We start from the raw sequence: 21,623 nt of genomic DNA, 5'->3' as shown, positions 1-21,623 counted from the left end.
GGCCCTTTATAGCTTGCTGTTCGGTGTGAGCCAAGGCTCCGTGTTGAAGACCGTACTTTGACCTATATTGGTTTACTTTTATAAATTTTGACTAGGATGGAGAGTTGTCTCATTGGCACTCATACCACATCTAAGACTTCTTATATCTTATTTGGTATTCAAATATGTTAGCAGCAGATACCACCAAAGAGACATTTGTCATGTTTGTTGTCGAAATGCACATCTGGTGTAGAATAATTAATAGCATCTAGGATAATGCCTGTCAGAGACCAGTTGGCAATGGAATGAAAAGTTACGAAAATACCTGAGATCTCTATTTTAAAGACCAGTCTGTGCTTATCATATCTTATATCTATAGCACACCTATTGCACAAAAAATGTTCAACCGTTGCAATATTGACAACTTCAAGTATAACCATACCAAATGACTGATAAATGACATAAATGATGAAAGATGGAAAAAATCAGAAAATAAGAATTAATCATAAATAAATGAAATGCATAAATATAGCAAACAAAGCGTCAAAGAAATCCGGATCAAAAACAACATCATAAAAACCATTTAAATTTTTTATCGGATTTCTAAATATAACCCGCATTTGTTTTAAACAAGGAAGTGAAATTCTCGTTCAACATTAAGATGGCTTAACTATTATTTTAGTAACCTTCAGCATCACTTGATTTGATCCATTAATGCACAGATGAATTGAGGAATATATTATGAGGCTTGAAAATACCAATATTACATCTTTATTGTCAGGTATGTTAAAAAAACACGTGTTATAACAACAGATGTGCAAACTATTAAGTTTATAGACTGCACAATAAAGCAATAAACGTTAATTTGAGAAAAATACATTTAGTGCAATGTATCAAATAATATTAAAAACGGATCAAAGATGTTTAAAATAACGCACTTGGGATATGAAAAATTTTCTACCGTTTTAAGTTTTTCAAATCTTTCGTTAATTTTTTAAAGAATGCAAATTAAAAAAAAGTAAACATAAGCAAGGGAAGACAATCAGGACAAACAGATAAGAAACGCCACTGAGAAAACTGAACAACGCAAACAAAACCAGTGGGAAATCTAGTGACAAAATATAACCTCCTCTGTAAACACTGAAAAATAGATCTTCTCAATGTTTGTCTAATTTTAGCAAGGACGCTATCAATTATGGATTCACTGGAAAACGTCCAAGTAAATAGTAAAAATAGAAATAAGTTGAAATAAAAACAAATTTTCCATTTAATATTATCATTTCCCTCCTTAAGTAGCAAATGACGAGTACAGCAGCTAAGCTAGGCTGTAGAAGCTTGATGTAAAATTGGTTAAAAATGTTGCTATGCGAATAATTTCCTAGAGTACCGACGTCAATTTATTTTTCTACTGGCAATATACCTCTCTGGAACATGCTAATTATCCGTATATATATACAGTTAGATCAAAGAATGTCAGGGAAAAATTTCCAAAGGAATCGATTGATATGCAGCAAAGATTGGCACTTTTGAAATTAAGGTTCCACTAAAGTCAAAATATAGGATACTTCATAAACATCTAAACTTTGCCTGTATTTTTCAACCTATAATGAATAAAATCCTAAACTATGGGAACATATGTTCATTTAAACATATCTAACATATACACACTGTGTAATTTGTAAATAAACTTGAACTTGTTATGTTGTGGCCAAACCGGTTCTTGGGGTGAACACAAAATTTTCCAAAAAATCTGGAGGCCTGCGAGACGACTTAATTTGTTTAAAATTGGTATAGACGAATACTGTTATAAATAATGCAGGGCAAGCTCATGTTGATTTTTCAGAAAATGTATTGATTTTCGAGTTTCAGTTAATTTCATGTATCTAGGTGAACGGATATCGAAGGGTCAATACAGAAATTGGACAAATATGCCATTAAAAGATATGTATGTGACAAATCAACATGAGCTTGCCCTGCATTACATGTAACAGTATTCGTCCATACCAATTTTAAACAAATTAAGTCGTCTTGCAGGCCTCCAGATTTTTTTGAAAATTTAGTGTTCACCCAAAGAACCGGTTTGGCTACAACATAAAAATTTCAAGTTCATTTACAATTTACGCAGTGTGTATATGTTAAGTATGTTTAAATGAACATATATTCTCATAGTTTATGACTTTATTCATTATAGGTTGATAAATACAGGCAAAGTTTAGATGTTTATGAAGTGTCCTATATTTTGACTTTAGTGGAACCTTAAGTTACTAAGCAAATTCAAACGGACCTTATCTCGATGTAAACATTGAATAAGATAAGATAAGATAAGAAAATTTTATTTTGATTCGGCATAAGTTTAAAGACACAACACAAGCTCTAAGGAGCTTTTGACCGAATATAAAAACATATACATAACATAAAAACAGTCTAATTTGACGTATAAAACAACCTGTAATACGAAGTTAAATCTCACTTACATAGCATGCAATAAAAATTTAGCAATAAATTTAAAATGAAATAAAACATGCTAGACCAGAGAAACCAAAAGCAACATAAATAATAAAAATCTCAAGAGTTATCTGCAAGCAGAACAGCGACATTCCAAACCGTTCCAGGACTGAACAAGAATGTGAATAGATCGAGAAGATCGCAAATACATGTACAAAAATCGAGACGACCTTTTCTTACATTATGCATAAAACATAGTAGAAAGATACTGACTTTATAAGAATAGTTATCTTTAATTTCTTAACCTGCACATACAGACTTTAAAATTTTTATATTCACGAAAAGACAATATTTCTCTGTTGAATGTACATGAGACAAGAGCAGACCGGTGTGCGCGATAACTTAGGTGTGAAAAAATAAGTATACTTTTGGGAAATTGTAACATGCTAAGGACTTTGTGGAACACTCTGAAAATTGAAAGATCTTTAGATTTTATATGTACATGATTTTTTTCAATTCTTTTTATCAATATGCAGCAAAGATTGGCATTTTTAAGTTTCAGTTTCACAAGCTTCTTATGCAATTTTCTCGATAAATACTGAACATAAAATATCGTGTATTCGCATTTATATTTCTAATAACACAGTTTAACAAATAATTTTTTTAAAATGTACAATTATCATTTAGAAATAACTTTTGATCAGTATCGTCACCGGCATTGTTTTATTATTGACTTTTGATCAGTATCGTCACCGGCATTGTTTTATTATTGACTTTCTCGACTCTATCATAAGAAGAGTGAATTTTCTTTTGTTTTCGTTCACTAGATTGCCCACTGAAACAAAGAACAGGGAAGGGAATTACGATATCGTAAAAGGGGTTGTAGCTCTGACTATAAGGAACCTTTCTTGGGTCATTTGTGACACAGATTTTCTATTATGGTCAACCAAATCTTTATGAAGTCCGTTTTGGCGTCTATATATGTTGATAAAAATGACTTTTTGTATGCAGTTATATCAAAATAATAATCTTTTGGATGCTAAATTGTATTATTGAATTATTACACAATTTTACAGGTGCAGGTTTGGGGCCTTTGTGCAGTGATGTATTTCATTGTCGCTGTGTTTGTTTACCTTTGGTTGGTGTCAGGTCAGAAAACACTAGGTACATTTGTTTGAATTTATCCATGAAATAAATTGTGATAAATGACACCATTTATATTAAATGGCATATTTTTCCATGACATATGCAAATAAAATTGAGAATGGAAATGGGGAATATGTCAAAGAAACAACAACCCGACCAAAGAGCAGACAACAGCCGAAGTCCACCAATGGGTCTTCAATGCAGCGAGAAAATCCCGCACCCGGAGGTGGTCCTCCGAATTTATGTAATGCTACAAGCAGTCAAAGCTTTACAATTATGTTTGGAACATATCAAAATAGTGTTGAAATAGTAAAACGAAGTGATTTTTAATGCGCTGAATGTACTTATGAAGCCTTGCTCAAATTAGAAAGACGGAATGAAATTTGTTACAGCGCTATTGGTTAATTGGAGTTGCAGCGAAGTGGTCTTTGTTTCTTTGGAAATTAGAGCCCTTAATTTTACAAAAATCGCAAAACTTTACTTATAAGCGAAGTGGTGATTACTACATGCAAAAGATACTTTTGATAATATAAACTAACAATATTAAAATAAGGAGATGAGGTGTGATTGCCAATGAGACAACTATCCACCAAAGTTCAAATAAAGTGGCTGTGAGCAATTATAGGCAACCGTACGGTCTTCAACAATGAGAAAAATCCATACCGTATAGTCGGCTATAAAAGGCCCGACATGAAAATTAAAAAAATAATTCAATTGAGAAAACTAACTGCCTAATTTATGACAAAACAATTAACGAAAAACAAATATGACAGAATGAACCAGCGCCAACTACTGGACTACAGGCTCCTGACTTGGGACAAGCGCATAAAAAATGTGGCGGGGTTAAACATGTTTGTGAGCGCTCAACCCTCCCCTTACCTGGGACAGTGGTGTAACAGCACAACATAAGAACATACTATAAAAATCAATTTAAAGAGGCTTGACTCATCAGATCCCTACAAAGCAGAAAGACATCAAACATAAACAACGACCGGACGTGGCAGGGTATTTATTCATCCCTCATTCTTAACAACAAAAATGACACTAAGTACAGATCTGAAAGTACTCGCAGTTACTGACAGCTAGTTCAAAGCCAATAACAACTAATAAAAAATCACATATCTAAGACTAAATGATCAATCAGTACACATCCAACATCCAATGGATTTAGTGTAAAGACGTCATTAACAGTCAGAGAAAACATATCAATAACATCGAACCATTGTGGTATATCAAAATTAAACATATCCAATTGATGACGGTTGCATCATTTTCTCGAATATATAATTAAATGTAAGCTTTTGACTAGACCAACACGTTGAGTTGTTTTATAATATAGCTAGATCATAGCTACATATAAGTTATCGGCCACTGGAAGACATGCTTCCCTAGTCTGATATATTATTCAGACTACAAGCCAACCATTATTTTAACTAAAGCTACTTCGTATTACCGTATTATTGAACGATGTAATACTGTTCACTGTCAAATATTTGAAATCTTTACAAGTATATATTTTCTTTTGAATTGCACATATCAATTTTATTAAGGTATATATAAAAAAAAAGTCGACGAGACAGCTACCCAGCAATCAAACAAAACACATCCAATAAGTTCTTGTAGAAATGAAAATATTATGGATATTTTGAATTTCACAATTCTTAGTGGAACAAGAAGTCCTTACATATAAGAGAACCTCACGTTGCCACTAGTTTTTTGTGGGGTTAGCGTTAGTGTTAAAATCAAGCTTTTGTATTCCATGTCGTATTTAAGCGTTTTGTAGTTTAATACTGTATTTTATTTTCGATATTTCATTTTGACCTTAATGTTGTCTGTATTTCGTCGACATGATTTTTATTGCTTTCTTTTATATACATTTAATCACTACCTCTTACAATTTTATTTTTATTTAGGTCAGGTGGAATGGATGGTTGAAGATAAAGTTTTATCGTTTGGACAAAACCTGACATTATTTTGTGCAGTTGATGACTGTTGTTCAGAATTTCCAGGCTGGGTACTTTGGAATTATGACGGCAAAGATTACAGGACGATAGTTATCGATCTAAGAAGTTTTAAAAGTTCAAAATATGCTGGAGATTTAAGAAAAAATGGCTTTACCTTAGTCTTAAAACATTTGACCGAAACAGATATGAATCGTAACTATTCATGTACATATGGAAGTATTGTGGGTGAAAAGAAACTTTTGGTAATAGAAGAAGCTTTCAAACGTACGATTCTTTACTTGTTTTCAGATATTTCTTTAAAGTTCAAGACAAAGGCATTATTAGCCTTTTATCGGCAATTTGTACATTTTATCTTACAGCCTAATTAGAGGACGAAGTCCCCTATAACAGTAGAAAAATCAATAAAAAAAAATAAAAAAAAAATAAAAAAAATATATATTTCCAATGTTCTAATGAACTCAAAATCGTTAACTTTTTTTTCTAATTTATTTATTTTCCCGCATTTGCGCAGAAATCTCTTTCTTTCTTCCGGGGGCCTCGGTCGCCGAGTGGTCTAAGTAGTTACTTCTGTAATCACTAGCCAGTCAACACTGAGGTTGTGAGTTCGAACCCCGCTCGTGCGGGTGCACTCGACTCAATTCTTAATTGACGAGGATTGTCAGTTTTCCTATCGAAGGTCGGTGGTTTTCTCCGGGCACTCCGGCTTCCTCCACCAATAAAAACTGGCCGCCACGAAATAGCCCAAAAGCGGTGCTTAAAAGTGGCGTTAAAACACCAAAAATCAAATCAAATCTTTTTTCCGGTCTCGTTTGTCATGAGACTTTGAGTATCACTAACAACAGGACCAACATCGGAAACGTTACGGTATTTCCGTTTCTTTTTGAACATTAAAATATGTTAGAATTAAAAAAAAAAAAAATTGATACGGACTTCGTTCCCTTTCACAGGTAACGCCTGACTCATATTATTTTTAAGATCATGGACAGGACTTGATACTCGAAAATATTAGGCAATGACTTCATGTATAAGTGCAGCGACGTCGCGTACTCAAGTCCATCGACATCATTCATACAACGAAACAACGATTCCAAAGTTTTGTACGCGTAAAAATAGTTTTACTAACTATTTCATTCTACTTCATATTCTCAACCAAAAAACCTACAGTTATGACAAATTGCCGATAAAAAGAATAATGGCATTTTGTTTTTTGATACTGACTTCAGCAGCTCGAATATTAGCTCGCCCTAACGGGCTCGCTTGATATTCTTGCTGATAAAGTCAGTATCAAAAACAAAAATGCCATTATTCTATATATATTAAGTCAAGCATTTTGACACCAAAACAAATTGACAGTCAAACATCAGTGTCCATTTATCAACATTAACGTCCTATTGATACAAAGTGGACCGAATATTTTGTATGTGCTTTTTCAAACTGAATTATCAAGGTAATAGTTGAGTCAAAACTGAAAGGAAATGGTATTCATACTAAATGCAATCTAAACACGATTTGTTTCATATTTTACAGCGTTTGCCATTTAAAAATAAATTTTCATATTCAATGAAAACAAAACAATGTCAGTAATGGCTTTTGGCAATAATTTTTTGGAATTCCTATTTTTCATAAAGGATATCTCGCGTCCCCTATCCCTTCGTTGATTACATAAAAAAAACCATTTCTTAATTAACAACTGTTATTAATGAATGTTTTTTATATACTTTTAGCAATCAACGAAATATATGAACTTACAAAAAAAAATTAAGTGGGATGTTTTAAAGCAGTAGTTCTCTCATTTTATTTGCTTTGAATTGTCATGCATCGTATATTCCTTAACATCCTGTTATTATTCTATTTCCACTTGTATGCTATTGCAGAAACTTTAAGCAATTTCTGAGCTTTTGAAAAGAGATGACCAATATGTTTTGTTCTCGTATGTATTGCCTAAATAGCATTGAATGTCTCATAATAAAAGTTTTCAGTTATATTTCATTATCTTCTTACACGAAATGTATCAAGTACTCCTTTCATTTACTATCACTGATGGTTGACTGTTAGTCCCGATAATAGCACCAGCTCAGTAGTCATTGCTTTGGTACTGACGATATGATTTATAACATACATTTCTATAATTTCCCGATGATGAATTAAGTAATTAATTAGAAACTAAGGTTGCAATTTCCTCAAATAAAGTTAACCTTTATTTTGGTTATACAGCTCCCAATGTTTGTACGTATTTTTACATCCAAGTCTTTCAAATGTTTACGTTTGAGCATTCCTGCTGAACGTAAATTTAGAAAAGTGCTTAGAATACACGGCATTAAGAAAATGTTATTTTCATTTACAGCAAGACCGACGGTAACAAAATCAGCTATTTTAACGAATGGAGCACTGTAAGTACCTTATTAAGGTGGCTCGGGTGTCTTCCTCCATCTTGGATTTCGAAGTAGCAGATAACGTTGGTCTAGATATTTCATGAAATGTGCAAATTTTGAGAGTAGTATGTAATTTATGTAAAAGACTTTTGATGTAAATACAGAAAATTGTGTTTTTTATCATATTTACGGCTGTAATTTCTAAAATTCTAAAAAGCACCTTATTTGTGTTTGGTTAGATTTTTTTCAACTTTGCCATATAAGGGGAGATAACTCAGATAAAGTAATTTTTTCTTTTTCTTATCTGAAAGCATCTTATAAGAGCTATCTTCTCACATTTTATCTTAAAGTTCTATCAAGTAGTTTTCTTTTTATCACACAAAATTTGATTTTCCATGCATAATCTATACAATTTTGCACAACCTCTAGCGTGAAAAGAAGTTCGGTGACCCATACTTTTTATTATATTTTTGAAAAAAGCATGATAAAAACTTCATTTTGACAAATTATCAAAAAATTCTATCAATTTTGATTAAGACACCCCAGCCACCTTAATCAAATTTCCCTTCCACAACTCAACACATTTTTTTCTGAAATATTACATAATGAACGCAAAGCATAATTCGGCTATGAAAATAAATTAAATTTTGAAGGTTTCATACATATACTTAACAAAATAGGTAATATACAGGCGATACGCGTGTCTACAACGACCATATATAACACTTTTCTAGGAACTTTATATAGTTATAATTTTGGAACTGGTCATTGAATCATTAGTTTATGCTTTATAAAGATGGAAGATAAACAATGTCTTTACTAATATTTCAGTATTGGTATAGTGGTTGCTGCTTGTATTGTGGTGATACTGGTTATACTGGGGATTTTAGCACTCTGTTTTTGGAAGAGAAGGGATAATGACTATAGACTCGCTAGTAAGGAGTTTACATTATAATTAATATCATTTACACAAAATTTATTATTGATTTCAACAAATTCATTGATAATAGTTTAGTTAGGCAAAATAAAACTATTCAAAATACCATTTAGAGCCATTTTAAGCATTAATGTTTTTTACATTTTCTTTTGTGGGTCTTGATGTACAAACGGGAAGTTGATACATTGCGACTTTTTGATTCAAGACGTACCCAATGACGTAGCTAGAACAATAAATTAGTAGACATTCATTTTGGCTTCGTTTCGATGAAATGACACATGATTTACATAATTGTCAAAATTTGCATTTAAATCGAATGAATAGATGGATGAATTTATATTGGTGTGCAATTCGCGATTTGCTATGCATGTATCGCCCGCTTTGAGAAACGAAATATTTCACTATCATAAAAACGTTCTACGAAATTGACTCTGAGCATCTAATATCTGATCATCAACAAACGTTTTGTTCAGTATTACTTAATATGGTTCAGTTATCGTTCGATGCAGCACAGATCATATATCAAATGGTATAATTATTTGGAAACTTTTTCTAATCTTAAGTATCAGGCGAATCTTAACAAATTAATTATTTGTTCACATGTAGTTTGCAATGTGGTTTACAGTGTTTATCGTTTGTCAATTCTAAACGTCAAGAATCACAAATCTCATAGGTTTGGAAACGAATATACAACAATTTTCCTTTACTTAAATCCTGGGAATGAAAGGACTCCGTAAATAGCTGATGTGTCAATTGACAAATTATACATTATTTATCGTTTCAGATTTATGACCCATAAAAGCTTTAGAATATTTCCTTTTCTTTCCGTTGATACAATTTTTATAGACATATCTATGTACTGTAAAATCATACAAATTTGGCCTGAATGCATTTATTATTGGTATTGTTGAAAAATGGACAAGCATGCTAGATTAATCATTGCGATTTCAGGAAGTGCTGTAAACAAATAATGCTACACAAAAAATATGAGCTTTTACTTAGCGAAACCAATCTCTTTTTAATGTTTGCAATAATTAAAACATCGCAGAAATATTGAATTCACAGTATTTTATAAGATGAAATGATGTTTTAAAAATAAAGTAGCAATGTCCTTTAAAATTTGCTATGGTTTGTTTTAAATCAAACTTCTTATTGTCCGTATTCAAATCTATATACCAAGTTTCTCCACTTCTTTTTCAGATCCTCTCAGTGTCGTTGTTGAACCTACTAGTTCAACTGTTCTCCATGGCAATAGTCAAACAATTACATGTATTGTCACTGGACAACCTCCAGGGCAGAGTATAGCTTGGTACTTTGCTCCACCTGATGGAGGTCGAGAGATTATTAACATAGACAGCAATAATACGAAGTATTCTGGTGGTACAATGTCAAATCCCTCTCTAACCATACTGCATTTTCAGTCATCAGATAGTGGTTCATACACGTGCTCTCTTACCAATGCTGTTGAAACAATTATAGAAAGTGAACCTTGCCTTTTGACTTATATAAGTAAGTATTGTACTAGTAGTTCAGGACTTTGATTGGTTCGTTTTACTGTGACACAAATATATTTATACGTTGTATCGTAAAAGACATTTGAAGGAATTTATAATTCTCTTCGAGATAAAGATTACAATTATATATTTTAGTGACCAGGATATAATAGCAATATTATACGTATTACAATTTTTAAAAGCCATATGAGTTTGTAAATATTTAATTTTCGCATGTGTGTTTGTATGTGTTTGATGTTGTTTATGATTATTTTTTTGTTTTGCTGCTTTTGTTTATTTCTGTTTTTTGTTTGTTTGTTTTTTTTTCTGCCACCGTTTAGGGGTTTTGGGTTGAGGTTTTAATCAGCTGAAGAAGCAAAATCAATAAGTTTGCATTAGTGGATAGCTGTTCTGCATCTATGAACGCACACGATTTGTTTCAAGTCTATAGTCTAAGTTTAAAGAAGTATTGGAGTTACAGTTCTTATTTCGTCGATTTATGACCAAATAAATTAGAATCAAGACTTTAACACTGGTTATAATCAGGTCTGTAAAGGATAATACTTCGGCTTTACGTTTACAATACTTACTCACATAACAGTCACTGCTATTATATAAATACTGCACGGATCATGATGGATAGCACAATAAACAAAACAAAACATCCGACTCTTCAAAAAATAATAGACATTTCTCGTTTTTTATATAGATTAGACCGTTGGTTTTTCTGTTTGAATTGTTTTACACTAGTCATTTTGGGGTCTTTACAGCTTGCTGTTCGGTGTGAGCCAAGGCTCCATGTTGAAGGCCGTACTTTGACATATAATTGTTAATTTTTTATTCATTGTGACTTGGATGGAGAGTTGTCTCATTGGCACTCATACCACATCTTCTTATTTCTATGTATATAAACTTCAAAGAACTACACACGGTCTAGATAGCCTTACTTTGTGTAAGTACACACGGTTGTGGTGTCTAACCAAATAACGTGCTCAAAACACTCCTCTCACACTCCTTTTTATCTATCTTGACCGTTTTTATTTCAGATTCATTTCATATACAGATCTAGAAAAGTCTAAATTACATATAAATCGACTCCGTCACTGACTTTCATGGATTTTGTTTAATTATGGTCACCTATTATATGTTCAGCTACTGGTTAGGAATTAATGAGGTTCACTTTATTTTTTGGAAATTTGTTTGAAAGATTTCTTTTTGAATTACTAGTAATTCTTTTAATTTTTTTCAATTTATGATTCTTTTATTGAAATCATCAGAATTTAAAGTGTATATACAAGTGGAAAATAAATATGAATCAGGAATTTGAAAAAAAGCTCGAGTTCCATGCAAGTTACCTAGAATTATCGTCTTAAATACTTACGAACAATTGCATAAATTTTTCGTGTAAAGTCATATAATGGAAGAGGATTACAAGAGTCTAGCGCAATTTAAATTACTTGTTATGATAAACTTTACTATTTTTTATTTAAATTTTATAGAGCTAATTTTCATGTTTTCTCATGATTTAAGGGGGTAGGCTTGGGTAATCCCAAAATTTTCCTCTCTTTTAATGTTTTATCTTCTATTTTCACCATTGAAAGGGTATGGGTCCATGCATCACAAATTTTTGTTGAAATTGACAGTTATGTTTAGGGTATATTGAATATGACCAGTTCAAGTTTGGGGTACCCTAAAAACTGACTGTTAAAATGCGTAGTAGAAACATATTATAAAATAAATCTGAAATTTCATGGTAATATACGTAGGCTGAATGTAAATAAATTGTTTAAAATTATTATGATAAGTCGAAAATTCTGGCCAGCTCAATTAGAGATATAATTTTCAAACTCTACCAGAACAAAAACCGTTTAATTCCTGCAAAAAATTGCTACACCAATTATTGTTTATAAACCTTAAAAATTACAAACTTTTATTGAAACTGTTTGAAATGTACAAAATCTTCAAACAATTTCGCATACAGACCTAAGAAAAAAGAAAATTTTTGAACAAAATTCATTTTCAATTTACGAAACCTGCTACTGTCTCTCTTTGCATCTTTTTGCGTGCTTAAATGAAAATTGTATGGTCACAATAATAACTGTTTATAAGTTTATAAGGAAAAACAGTAAAATTCAGTAAGTAAACTCATCATAGATATGGGACGATTACCGTTGGGACGAATTGACATATCAACATTATAATATGTAACGTTGGTTTCCCTCCCTAAGACTACAAAATGCCCCTGTCTGCCTGTCATCGAGTCAGCAGACGCTAAATTAAGACATAAGTTAAGTACAGCCTATCAACTAATATCTTAGCAATAAAACCTTATAACTTCAATATTCCATCGATTTTGTTCCCAACTCAATGTTTTCCAAACTTTCCAAGATTTTATCTAAAAGATGTCAAGAGTCATTCCCAAAACTTACAAGTACATAGTTTTTTAAGCATTTCATGTAGGAATGTTTTTTTTTTCTTTTGATTTTTGAATCTTTTTACAAAAAAAGTAATTCCTTAACACTTTACTTACTGAATTGTTTTTTTCCGCGACTTTGTGTGGCCTGTTCAAATTTCCTCGCGCAGTTTGCCTGGCCTGAATTAATTTGACGTGTGAATGGAGAAAAATTAACGTTTTAGAAAACAAGTTTGTATCTTCGTTGTTTCTCATCAAATCGGTTTCAAACTCGATATTGTCACATTTAAGTATGTAAGGATCGTTGCAAAATAAATAATTTTACATGACAATACCTACTTTTGATAATTTTTAACCTGTTGTGGGAGGAAAATGACGTTTGATTTGCGAAATCATCTTTTTTTGTGACCGGTTTATATTTTTGCCTTTCATCTGCTAAATTAACACTACAAACGGTAGTTAACAATTTCGAGTGTTCCTTTAACAAAGTTTTATGGAAAAAATAACTCCACAGTCAAAAATATAACTCATTAGTCTGAAGAAACACGAATGAAAATGGTGTGTCAAATTCCGCGGCGGCCATTTTTGTACTTGTAATGCAATCACTTGATAGGAAGTTGTGTCCCTGGATAAGTTGGAGTTGTCTTTCTTAGTCCAATATTTTCTTTGTATTTTTGCATTGATTTATATATAAATTGACTATTGGGATCTTTTGTAGATTTTTTTTAAATTTTAGTAGAGATATCTAATGATTTTTTTTTTCTGGTAAAATTAATACTTTTGAGATTCATATGTGCTTTTTTAAATGAATGTGCATATATATTTTTTCTGTTTTTTTTTTTTGTTTTTTTTTTGTATCAGACCACTGCATGGAAATATTATTTAAATGTTAGCTGATCTGACAAACTAATACATGAACATTTAACACTTCAATAATCTTGATAAATTAAGTGAGACATAGTTAACTCTTTTAAGACAATCATGAACTCACTATGATTTATTTAAATAATTATCTTTGTCAGTGTCCATGGGATGCTAGAATTTCCACTGTCTTTGGTTGGGTATTGTTCAATGATGAACATAATTTAATGCTCCTTAAAATTTGTTGATTCAAAAATTAATAAATGAAACTGTCAACTGTAACAACAATAATAAATTATGAATATCCTTTCAACAAATTATGAATATCCTTTCAACAAATTATGAATATCTTTTCACAAATTATGTATATCCTTTCAACTTCAATTGTAACCAAGTAACTGTCAAGTAAGAAGTGTAATTTTTGAGTGAGTGGAAGACTGCAGCAGTGTGACAGGCAAAGGTGTTTGCTACATTCAACACCACCATATTTTGTCTGACACCTTTTTTTCCTGTGTACTATTAGCAACCCTAGCCCAGCATACGTGACACCATGTCTTGTTTCCCAAGTCTGCTGGCAAATGCCTGTGTGTCAATCTGATTTCTACTGGTAGGTTTGATGGCCTCCCTCGACTGTTGTCCCTTGTCGTATACCCTGCGATAAGCATAGTAGCAACAGATTTTGAAAATTCCAAGAAGGTCATTGATGTAGTTTGCTAGTGATTTGGTGAAATTTGGAAGAGACGGTAGCCGTTAAACTTAATGACTCCAAGCATCTTGAAGAAAACTCTCTTTGGCCATTTCAGTGTCTTGTGTCCAAAGAAATAGTATTGGATATACTGGTCACAACGGTCAACACCACCCATGTGGGTAGTGTAATCCGCAATCATCTTTGGGCATTGAAGTTGCTGTCTTTGGAATTGTCCTTCATTTTAGACAATTCTACTTACTTACGTCAAGCCGTTGTCATGTATGGTAGAGATCACAGACACATTTTTCTTGTCTTTCCATACTGTAGCTGCAATTGCCCCCTCTGCCTAAACTGACTATCTCCTCTCTGTGTTACTTTAACAGGTTTCTTTGTCATCAAATCCTTTGGCAAGCCTCTTCTGTTGTGGCGGACAGTTCCACAAGCTCCAGTGTCAATATTTTCAAACAAACTAGTGAACAATGCAGGACTTGAAAAGTAATTATCCATGTAAACATGGTAACCTTGTCTGGATAAATTGGCTCCTTCAAGACAAAAGATAACAACGGTGCTGGTCAACCCTACATGTGTTCGATCTGTCTTGCCCTGGTAGATCTCACATTATGACATGTATCCAGTGTCAGACTCTGCCAATGCCCAAAGTTTGATGCTCCATTTCGTTGGTTTAGCAGGCATGTATTGCTTGAATGCAACCCTTCCTTTGTTAGGTAGCATGCACTCACCAATTGTCACCTCTCGTTTGGGGACATATTGGTCTTTCATTTGTTTGTTAAGGGCGTCCGTAATGTATCTGACTTTGTAAGTACCATCATAATTAGCCTCCCCTCTTTGCGGAACTTGCTGGTGAGGACCATTGAAGTGTAGATACCTCATTATCTGCATAAATCTGTCACGTGCCAAAACTGTGGCAAAATATGGGATTTCCAAACAAACTCTAGACCAATATGAATTAATGTCTGGCTTTACATCAATATCCATGAGAAAAGTAATACCAAGAAAAGCCTTCATCTCAGGCAAGAAGGGACAAGACCAAGCTGATTTGTTTTGATCAGGGTTTATATCTTTTTTCATCTTTGCATAACTATCAGTTTTCTCAATTATACTTTGTATAAGGTTGTCAGATAGGAACAGTTGAAAAAAAGTCAATGGTATCCTTCCCTGGGCCTAATATGTTTTGTGGGCCTGTATTACTTCTAGGTTGGAAAAGATGGGGGAGACCTCTTTCAAATATATCAAATTCTTGGTGCCATTCGTCATTCTTGGGGGAATCACCGGCATTATTTACATCTGCCAGTTGTTGTTCATCATTATTATCGTCTGAAAGTTCAATTTCAACATCACTGATCATGAAATCATCACATATACCATTATGAGCTAATTGCATTTGATACCGTTGACAAGCAAGTTCTACTTCTCCCTACGAAAATCCCTCAAACTCGTCCTCTGAACTACCGGACATTTTTGTGTTTTAAAATTATTTACAACGATTTTGGCGTCCTTGACACAGAGCAAGTGAGAGAGGAAAGTGATTGGACAGTTTTATTAAGATTTTCCATAAAAGGAGCGCGACCTTTTGCACTCGTGGGAAAAATCCAATAACCGCGCCCACCGAAGTCCGATTATTACTTGATTTTTGTCTCCGTGGAATTGCAAAACGCATTTTTCGTATTTTTTAATATAATATTCATCAAACTAATCATGAAATTAAATTAGACTTTCCTTCCAAATAACATTTTCTTGACCAAAAAAGTCACATGTTCGCATCACATGTGTTGTACAAAATGGCGACGGCTTATTTTGTTTGTTGACGCTACCGATCTTCCATTGTATTGTAGTAAATATGAGGTATCAAATTCAGTCAGAATAGGTATTCTTTAACTTTGATATACAAGCTTCCTGAAAACCCATATATAAATTGGCTTAAACGCAGCTTTACTGGGGAAAATGTGTTAAAAGACGAAAATTATTTTTATCCCGTGATTGACGATGCCTGAAGCATCGTTCGGCCTGGCTACGGCGATGCCTCAAGGCATCGTCCGGCGTGTGTTTGGCGATGCATTGAGGCATCGTTCGCCTGGAATGGGTTAATATAATACTTTATGGAGTCAAACGTGTCCAATTTTCTTAGATGCTCTTGCATCATTCTCAAGACCAAATGTAAACATAATAAATGCTTGATCACTGTTTCAATTATTGCTAGGTTAAAACACAAAAATGAATTCAAAACAATTGTAAGAGTTGTACCCAGGTCTACCCCATAAGTTTCATGACAACTGAATGACAAACTGAACATTTTTTGAAAATTTGAATTGGGCTAGACTTGTATAAAAGTGTATAACATTGCATACAAATGTCATAAATATTATCTTAAAAAGATATGCGTTATCATTAAACATGTTTTAATTGTCAAATTGACATAAAAGATCTTAAACTATTGCATGACCTTACTCAATACTTGGTGAATTTCTTTATTTGTTTTCAGATATTCTCAGCTTGGTTGTAGAACCTGATCACGCAAATGTCATCATTGGAAACAATCAAACTATAACATGTTCTATAAGCGGACAACCATCTGCACGAGGCATAATATGGTATTTCACACCAACTTATGAAAGTAAGGTAGAAATCAGTCCTGAGAACAATGCAGCAAAGTATTCAGGTGGAACGATTTCAGATCCTTCATTGACCATTCTGAACTTTCAAACTTCTGACAATGGTGCATATGTGTGCACTGCAACTAATACAGCTGGTAGAGGAAACAGCAATTCTTCCGTTTTAACTTGCATAAGTAAGTACAATTAAATACCTAAGAACGACATATTAGTAAGACAACACCATGGCAAAAAACGAAAATCGTTTAAAAGACAAGCAAGTAAACAAAACACTACATAGAAAACAAAAGAATGAGGAACACGAACCCGTAAAAAATTGAAGGTGATCTCAGGTTCTCTGGGAGGGACGGAAGATCCCACATGGGATGTGTCGGGTACCAAAAACATAAATTAAAAGTCATGAACAAAACCTTAGTTAAACTTAGCCAACTCTGCAGATACCTGTTTGTACAAAGATTGTTTCAGCTCTAACACTTTGAAACTCCTTGCAGTTTAAGGTTGAATTAATGGTACATCAGAAAATCTCTGCCTTCCATGGGTATTACAGATATTTAAAACAAATAATCCTTCACTTGCTAACTTAAGCGTGACCCTCTATGATGACTCCCATCACTATCTTCTACTTTTAAACCTTTTGTACCAAACTTGTGCGAACTTTTAATTAAATCTTTACATAACATTTTTAAAAATTGAATGTCAAAAAGAAAGAAAAAAAAGAGATAGATAAAAATTATGTCTTGCGTGAAACAGTCATTCTTGTTATGGTACCTAGCCCTATGTGTGATCATATGGTCCTTCATATTCAAATTTGAATATAAATACGGACAATGTATGGCTAATACCGGTAAATTTTTAACATGTAAACTGAAAAACCTTTATGGGAACTGTGTTTGAAATTTCATTTAACATTTAAAAAGAACCATATTTGAAGTCTGAATTGATCATTACTCGGGTGAAATAACTGTAATATTTTCAAAGAGAAAACGTAACAACGAACCATATAGGTATGATAGATTTACAAACTTATTTTGGACACCAGGTTTATAGTTTAGTACACCAGACGCGTGTTTCGTCAAATAAAACTCGCCAGTTGCGCTCAAATCAAAACAACTGTATAACCAAGTCAATTCGGAAGCCATTATTTGGCAATTGAAATTGCAAATAATGTGAAAAAATAACCGAGATTATTTTTTGCAGGTAATTGTCAAAAATTGAAAGATAGTTTTTTGTCCGAAATTGCAAAGAGACTCGGACATGATTGGAAACGAGTTCCAATAGCTTTAGAAATTACAACACAAGAGTTGGAGCAGATAGAAAGAAAGTATATAAATGAACCAGTAACACAAACAACTGAGGCTCTGATCATGTGGCGTAACAGAAAATCAAATTCTACAGAAGAAGACAATGTTAAAGAGTTGATAAATGCGTTGACTTTCGTTGAGAGACAAGACATTATTGATGATCTAAGACTAGAAATGTAGGTATTTCAAATCAATAAAGCACTCAAATGAATTAAATAGTTTCTTTAATCGATTTGTACACACAAAAAAATCAATCAACTGTGAGGCAACCAATCTGACTTGAACGTACATACATGGTAATTTTACATTAAGTCATTTCTTTGCAAATGGTTTGTTCAAAGCAGTTTTTCTATACACCAAAGCAAAAGGATAGAAATATAGAAAATCACTTCAGGCGTATGAAATTCAAGTCTTTTTCGTCAATATTCCGTTAAAAAATTCCGAGTTATATACATTGTATAACTACTAGTAAACCGTCCAGCTCTCGAAATACTGAGGAAAAAAGTTTTTTGCGATACATCCGATCGACTTGATTAGGATTCAGATATTGCACAAACTGGCAGTATAATAAACAAAAACATTCCTCACTATTTTTTTAGTTCCGAGAATAACATAGACAAAATGACGGTAGATGATATTACATATATCAAAGACTTCTGAATTTAAAAAAAAAATCAAGGACTATGAAAATATCTGGGATCGATGACTTTGTATGAAAAATTATTTGATATTTGAAACATTGCTGTATTGATTTTCATTGTTTTTCCTATTTCTCAAACGAACTATATTAATAAGTCTCAGCAGCCGATTTCATAATAACCCTATCTGAATCAAGACTTAGTTTATTAATTAAGTACCCTATGTTGGCTTTTAATTTAAAATGGCGGTCGGATATTTAAGAAACAATCTCCTGAGAAATCAGTATTCCTTTTCTATCGTACTGCATTATACGCACCCCGTTAGGTATATGAATCTCTGGGTAAAGAAGCGGGGTCAGATCTGAAACTAGTCTTTTGTATGACCGACAAATGTTCGTGTTTAAGTAACATTCGAAGTCGAAAAGATTTTTGTGTATTCGTTTGCACAAAATAAATAAAGTGTCATTTTCATACACAATGTCCTGCCTATTCTTTGAAAGGCCATTTTTTCATGTCCCTTTGACTATCAATCCAGCCTGAATAAAGCTGTCAAAAAGGCCATCACCGACTGAATTGTCCTTATATCTTATACTGCAATAAGATATTTGACTATTGTTTTTATCTGTACCGGTATTCTGTAATTGATAAATCAAAACATAACTATAAATGTATTACTATAGAGCTTTGAACACACAGTCCTACGTCCCGTCGATGCTTATATTTTGGTATTGCACAATGTCATGTTTTTCTTTGTTTATATCGAATTTACAATAAATCAATTGGATATGTACTGAATAATATTTTACTGAATAATATTTTAGTGTGAGACATGATTTATTTCTTAGTTATAATAGGTTTTGAACTAGCTGTCAGAATGTGCGAGTTTCCTCAAATCGGTCCATTGTTTCTTTATCCTTTTTGTTTTTGTGCTTTGCATCGAACTAATCAAGAGTTTTTCGACTGATTTTAACAATTGGTTCTTAAGATGTGCTGTTACACCACTGGCCCAGGTTAGAGGAGGAAAGTAGTGCGCGTACAAACATGTTGAATCCCGCCACATGCTGTCTGTCCCCGCACTTACTTAGAGCCTGTTACTCAGTGTTTGCCGTTGGTTGCTGTCTATCGTATTTGCTTTGCGCTAAAAGTTTTGTATATAAATCAGGTGTTTGTCGTTTTGTTTAATTGTTGTTACATTCTGTTATGTCGGGACCTTTTATAGCTTACTGTACGGTGTGGGCTTAACATTTTGTTGAAGTCGCGCGGTTAACTATAGATGTGTACATCTGCGTTATTTTGGTATCTGGTGTATAGTTGTTTCATAGGCAACCATATCACTTTTTTTTATATAACTGCGAGTTAAACGTATATTTAGAAAACAATATGGGACAGTCACGTCGATATCAATGAACAATTTATACAGAATTTTAATCAACTTTTTCCACGAGCATAATACAAGAATACGATACTAACACACTTCCTTATCAACTTTTAAAAATAAAATCTTTTTATATCAAATAATTACTATAGGATAAAACACATTTTTTCTAGAAGTTATTCATTTGAAACTGGGGCAGTCAAATCACAAACTGAATAAAAGTTCGAAAAATGTATTTAATTCTTATAATTCTTAACCAAAATATTTACAATTTTTAATTAACATTTTTTTTGTTCATTGGATATTATTTACCATCAACTGCACAACTGACATGTTGTAACTAAGGAGTTAGTCGAAATATTGACTTTCTGAAATCCATACATGTTCGATTAATGCGATATAATCTAAAATGAAATAACACATACCTCAAAAACTTCATTTTAATTAGATATTTTTTCGAATATGAAGCGTACAAGTAACGAAATAACCATTAATTTGAGAGTTTTCTCGTATGACGTCATGTTTTGCATGACGTTAATGGGCATACATTTTCCAAGCTTTAATGGATTATTTCTTTTTATTATGTATTAGAATAGAAATACAGCTATGAATTTGTTTTTCAATCTCAATTTGCTTGATTCACCATGGATGTGTATCGCGCATGAATAGATCACAGTAAAGGTTACGAAAGTAGTTTCGGCAACATGGTCTATTGAAGTGTAAAAAAAATTAAAACGAACCAATCCGATACAAGGATTTGTAAATATGCAAATCATATAATAATTATAAATGTATAAATAACATTATTTTATGCAATTTGATTCATAACATGCATTTGATCTATATATGTATTTTTTTAAATAAGGGTCGTTTTACATCACTTTTTTCACTTGTGGGCAAATTACATGTGTTTATATTGGTGGTATATGTCTTACATTTAGTAATTTATGTAAGTCATTTACACTGTGTATCTGATATATGGTTTCGGTTATGTTACTTCAAATTCCAAATTCTGACTTTTTATCTAAAATGTTATTTGAAGTGATCAAACAATATGCATATGACAGTCTTGGCTAAAAAATAAGCTAGTGATTACCGTAGATTAACTTACGAGACCACTGAAGCGCCGAGGCCCCGACAAAAAATTGGAAAACCAGAACACCCACTTACTGGTACCAAATAAATACCGAAATTACTAAAGATTAAGACATCATCTGTTTTTCCAAGGTCTTTATCTTACATTATTCCCATAAAAGAAAAATTTTAAGCCCCAAAAATGTTATTTTTATTTGTAATGCATGCCAAAAACTATTAAAAAAAAATCAGCTTTGACAAGACACAATTTTGCAGAGAAGCTACTACTTTTACAATAACCAATAAG

General features: G+C 32.6%; 1 protein-coding gene across 2 annotated transcripts; it reads left to right on the top strand.

The window, feature by feature from the left end:
* Positions 1-607: 607 nt before the first annotated feature.
* On the top strand, positions 608-19,546 carry LOC127701161 (titin-like). 2 transcript variants are annotated; one of them, XM_052204983.1, is made up of 8 exons: positions 608-760; positions 3,501-3,588; positions 5,484-5,798; positions 7,879-7,924; positions 8,738-8,841; positions 10,044-10,352; positions 16,799-17,104; positions 18,126-19,546. In XM_052204983.1, the coding sequence occupies exons 2-8, from the start codon at positions 3,528-3,530 to the stop codon at positions 18,407-18,409; spliced, it is 1,425 nt and encodes a 474-aa protein (XP_052060943.1). In that variant the 5' UTR covers positions 608-760; positions 3,501-3,527; the 3' UTR covers positions 18,410-19,546. The 2 variants fall into 2 exon arrangements, with proteins under 2 accessions (XP_052060943.1, XP_052060944.1); XM_052204984.1 differs by lacking the exon at positions 3,501-3,588.
* Positions 19,547-21,623: the final 2,077 nt, after the last annotated feature.

Source organism: Mytilus californianus, unplaced genomic scaffold (assembly GCF_021869535.1).
Source record: "Mytilus californianus isolate M0D057914Y unplaced genomic scaffold, xbMytCali1.0.p SCAF_5, whole genome shotgun sequence".
Lineage (NCBI taxonomy): Eukaryota > Metazoa > Mollusca > Bivalvia > Mytilida > Mytilidae > Mytilus > Mytilus californianus.
Note: the sequence above shows the minus strand (reverse complement) of the source record. Positions and strands in the feature narration are given on the sequence as shown.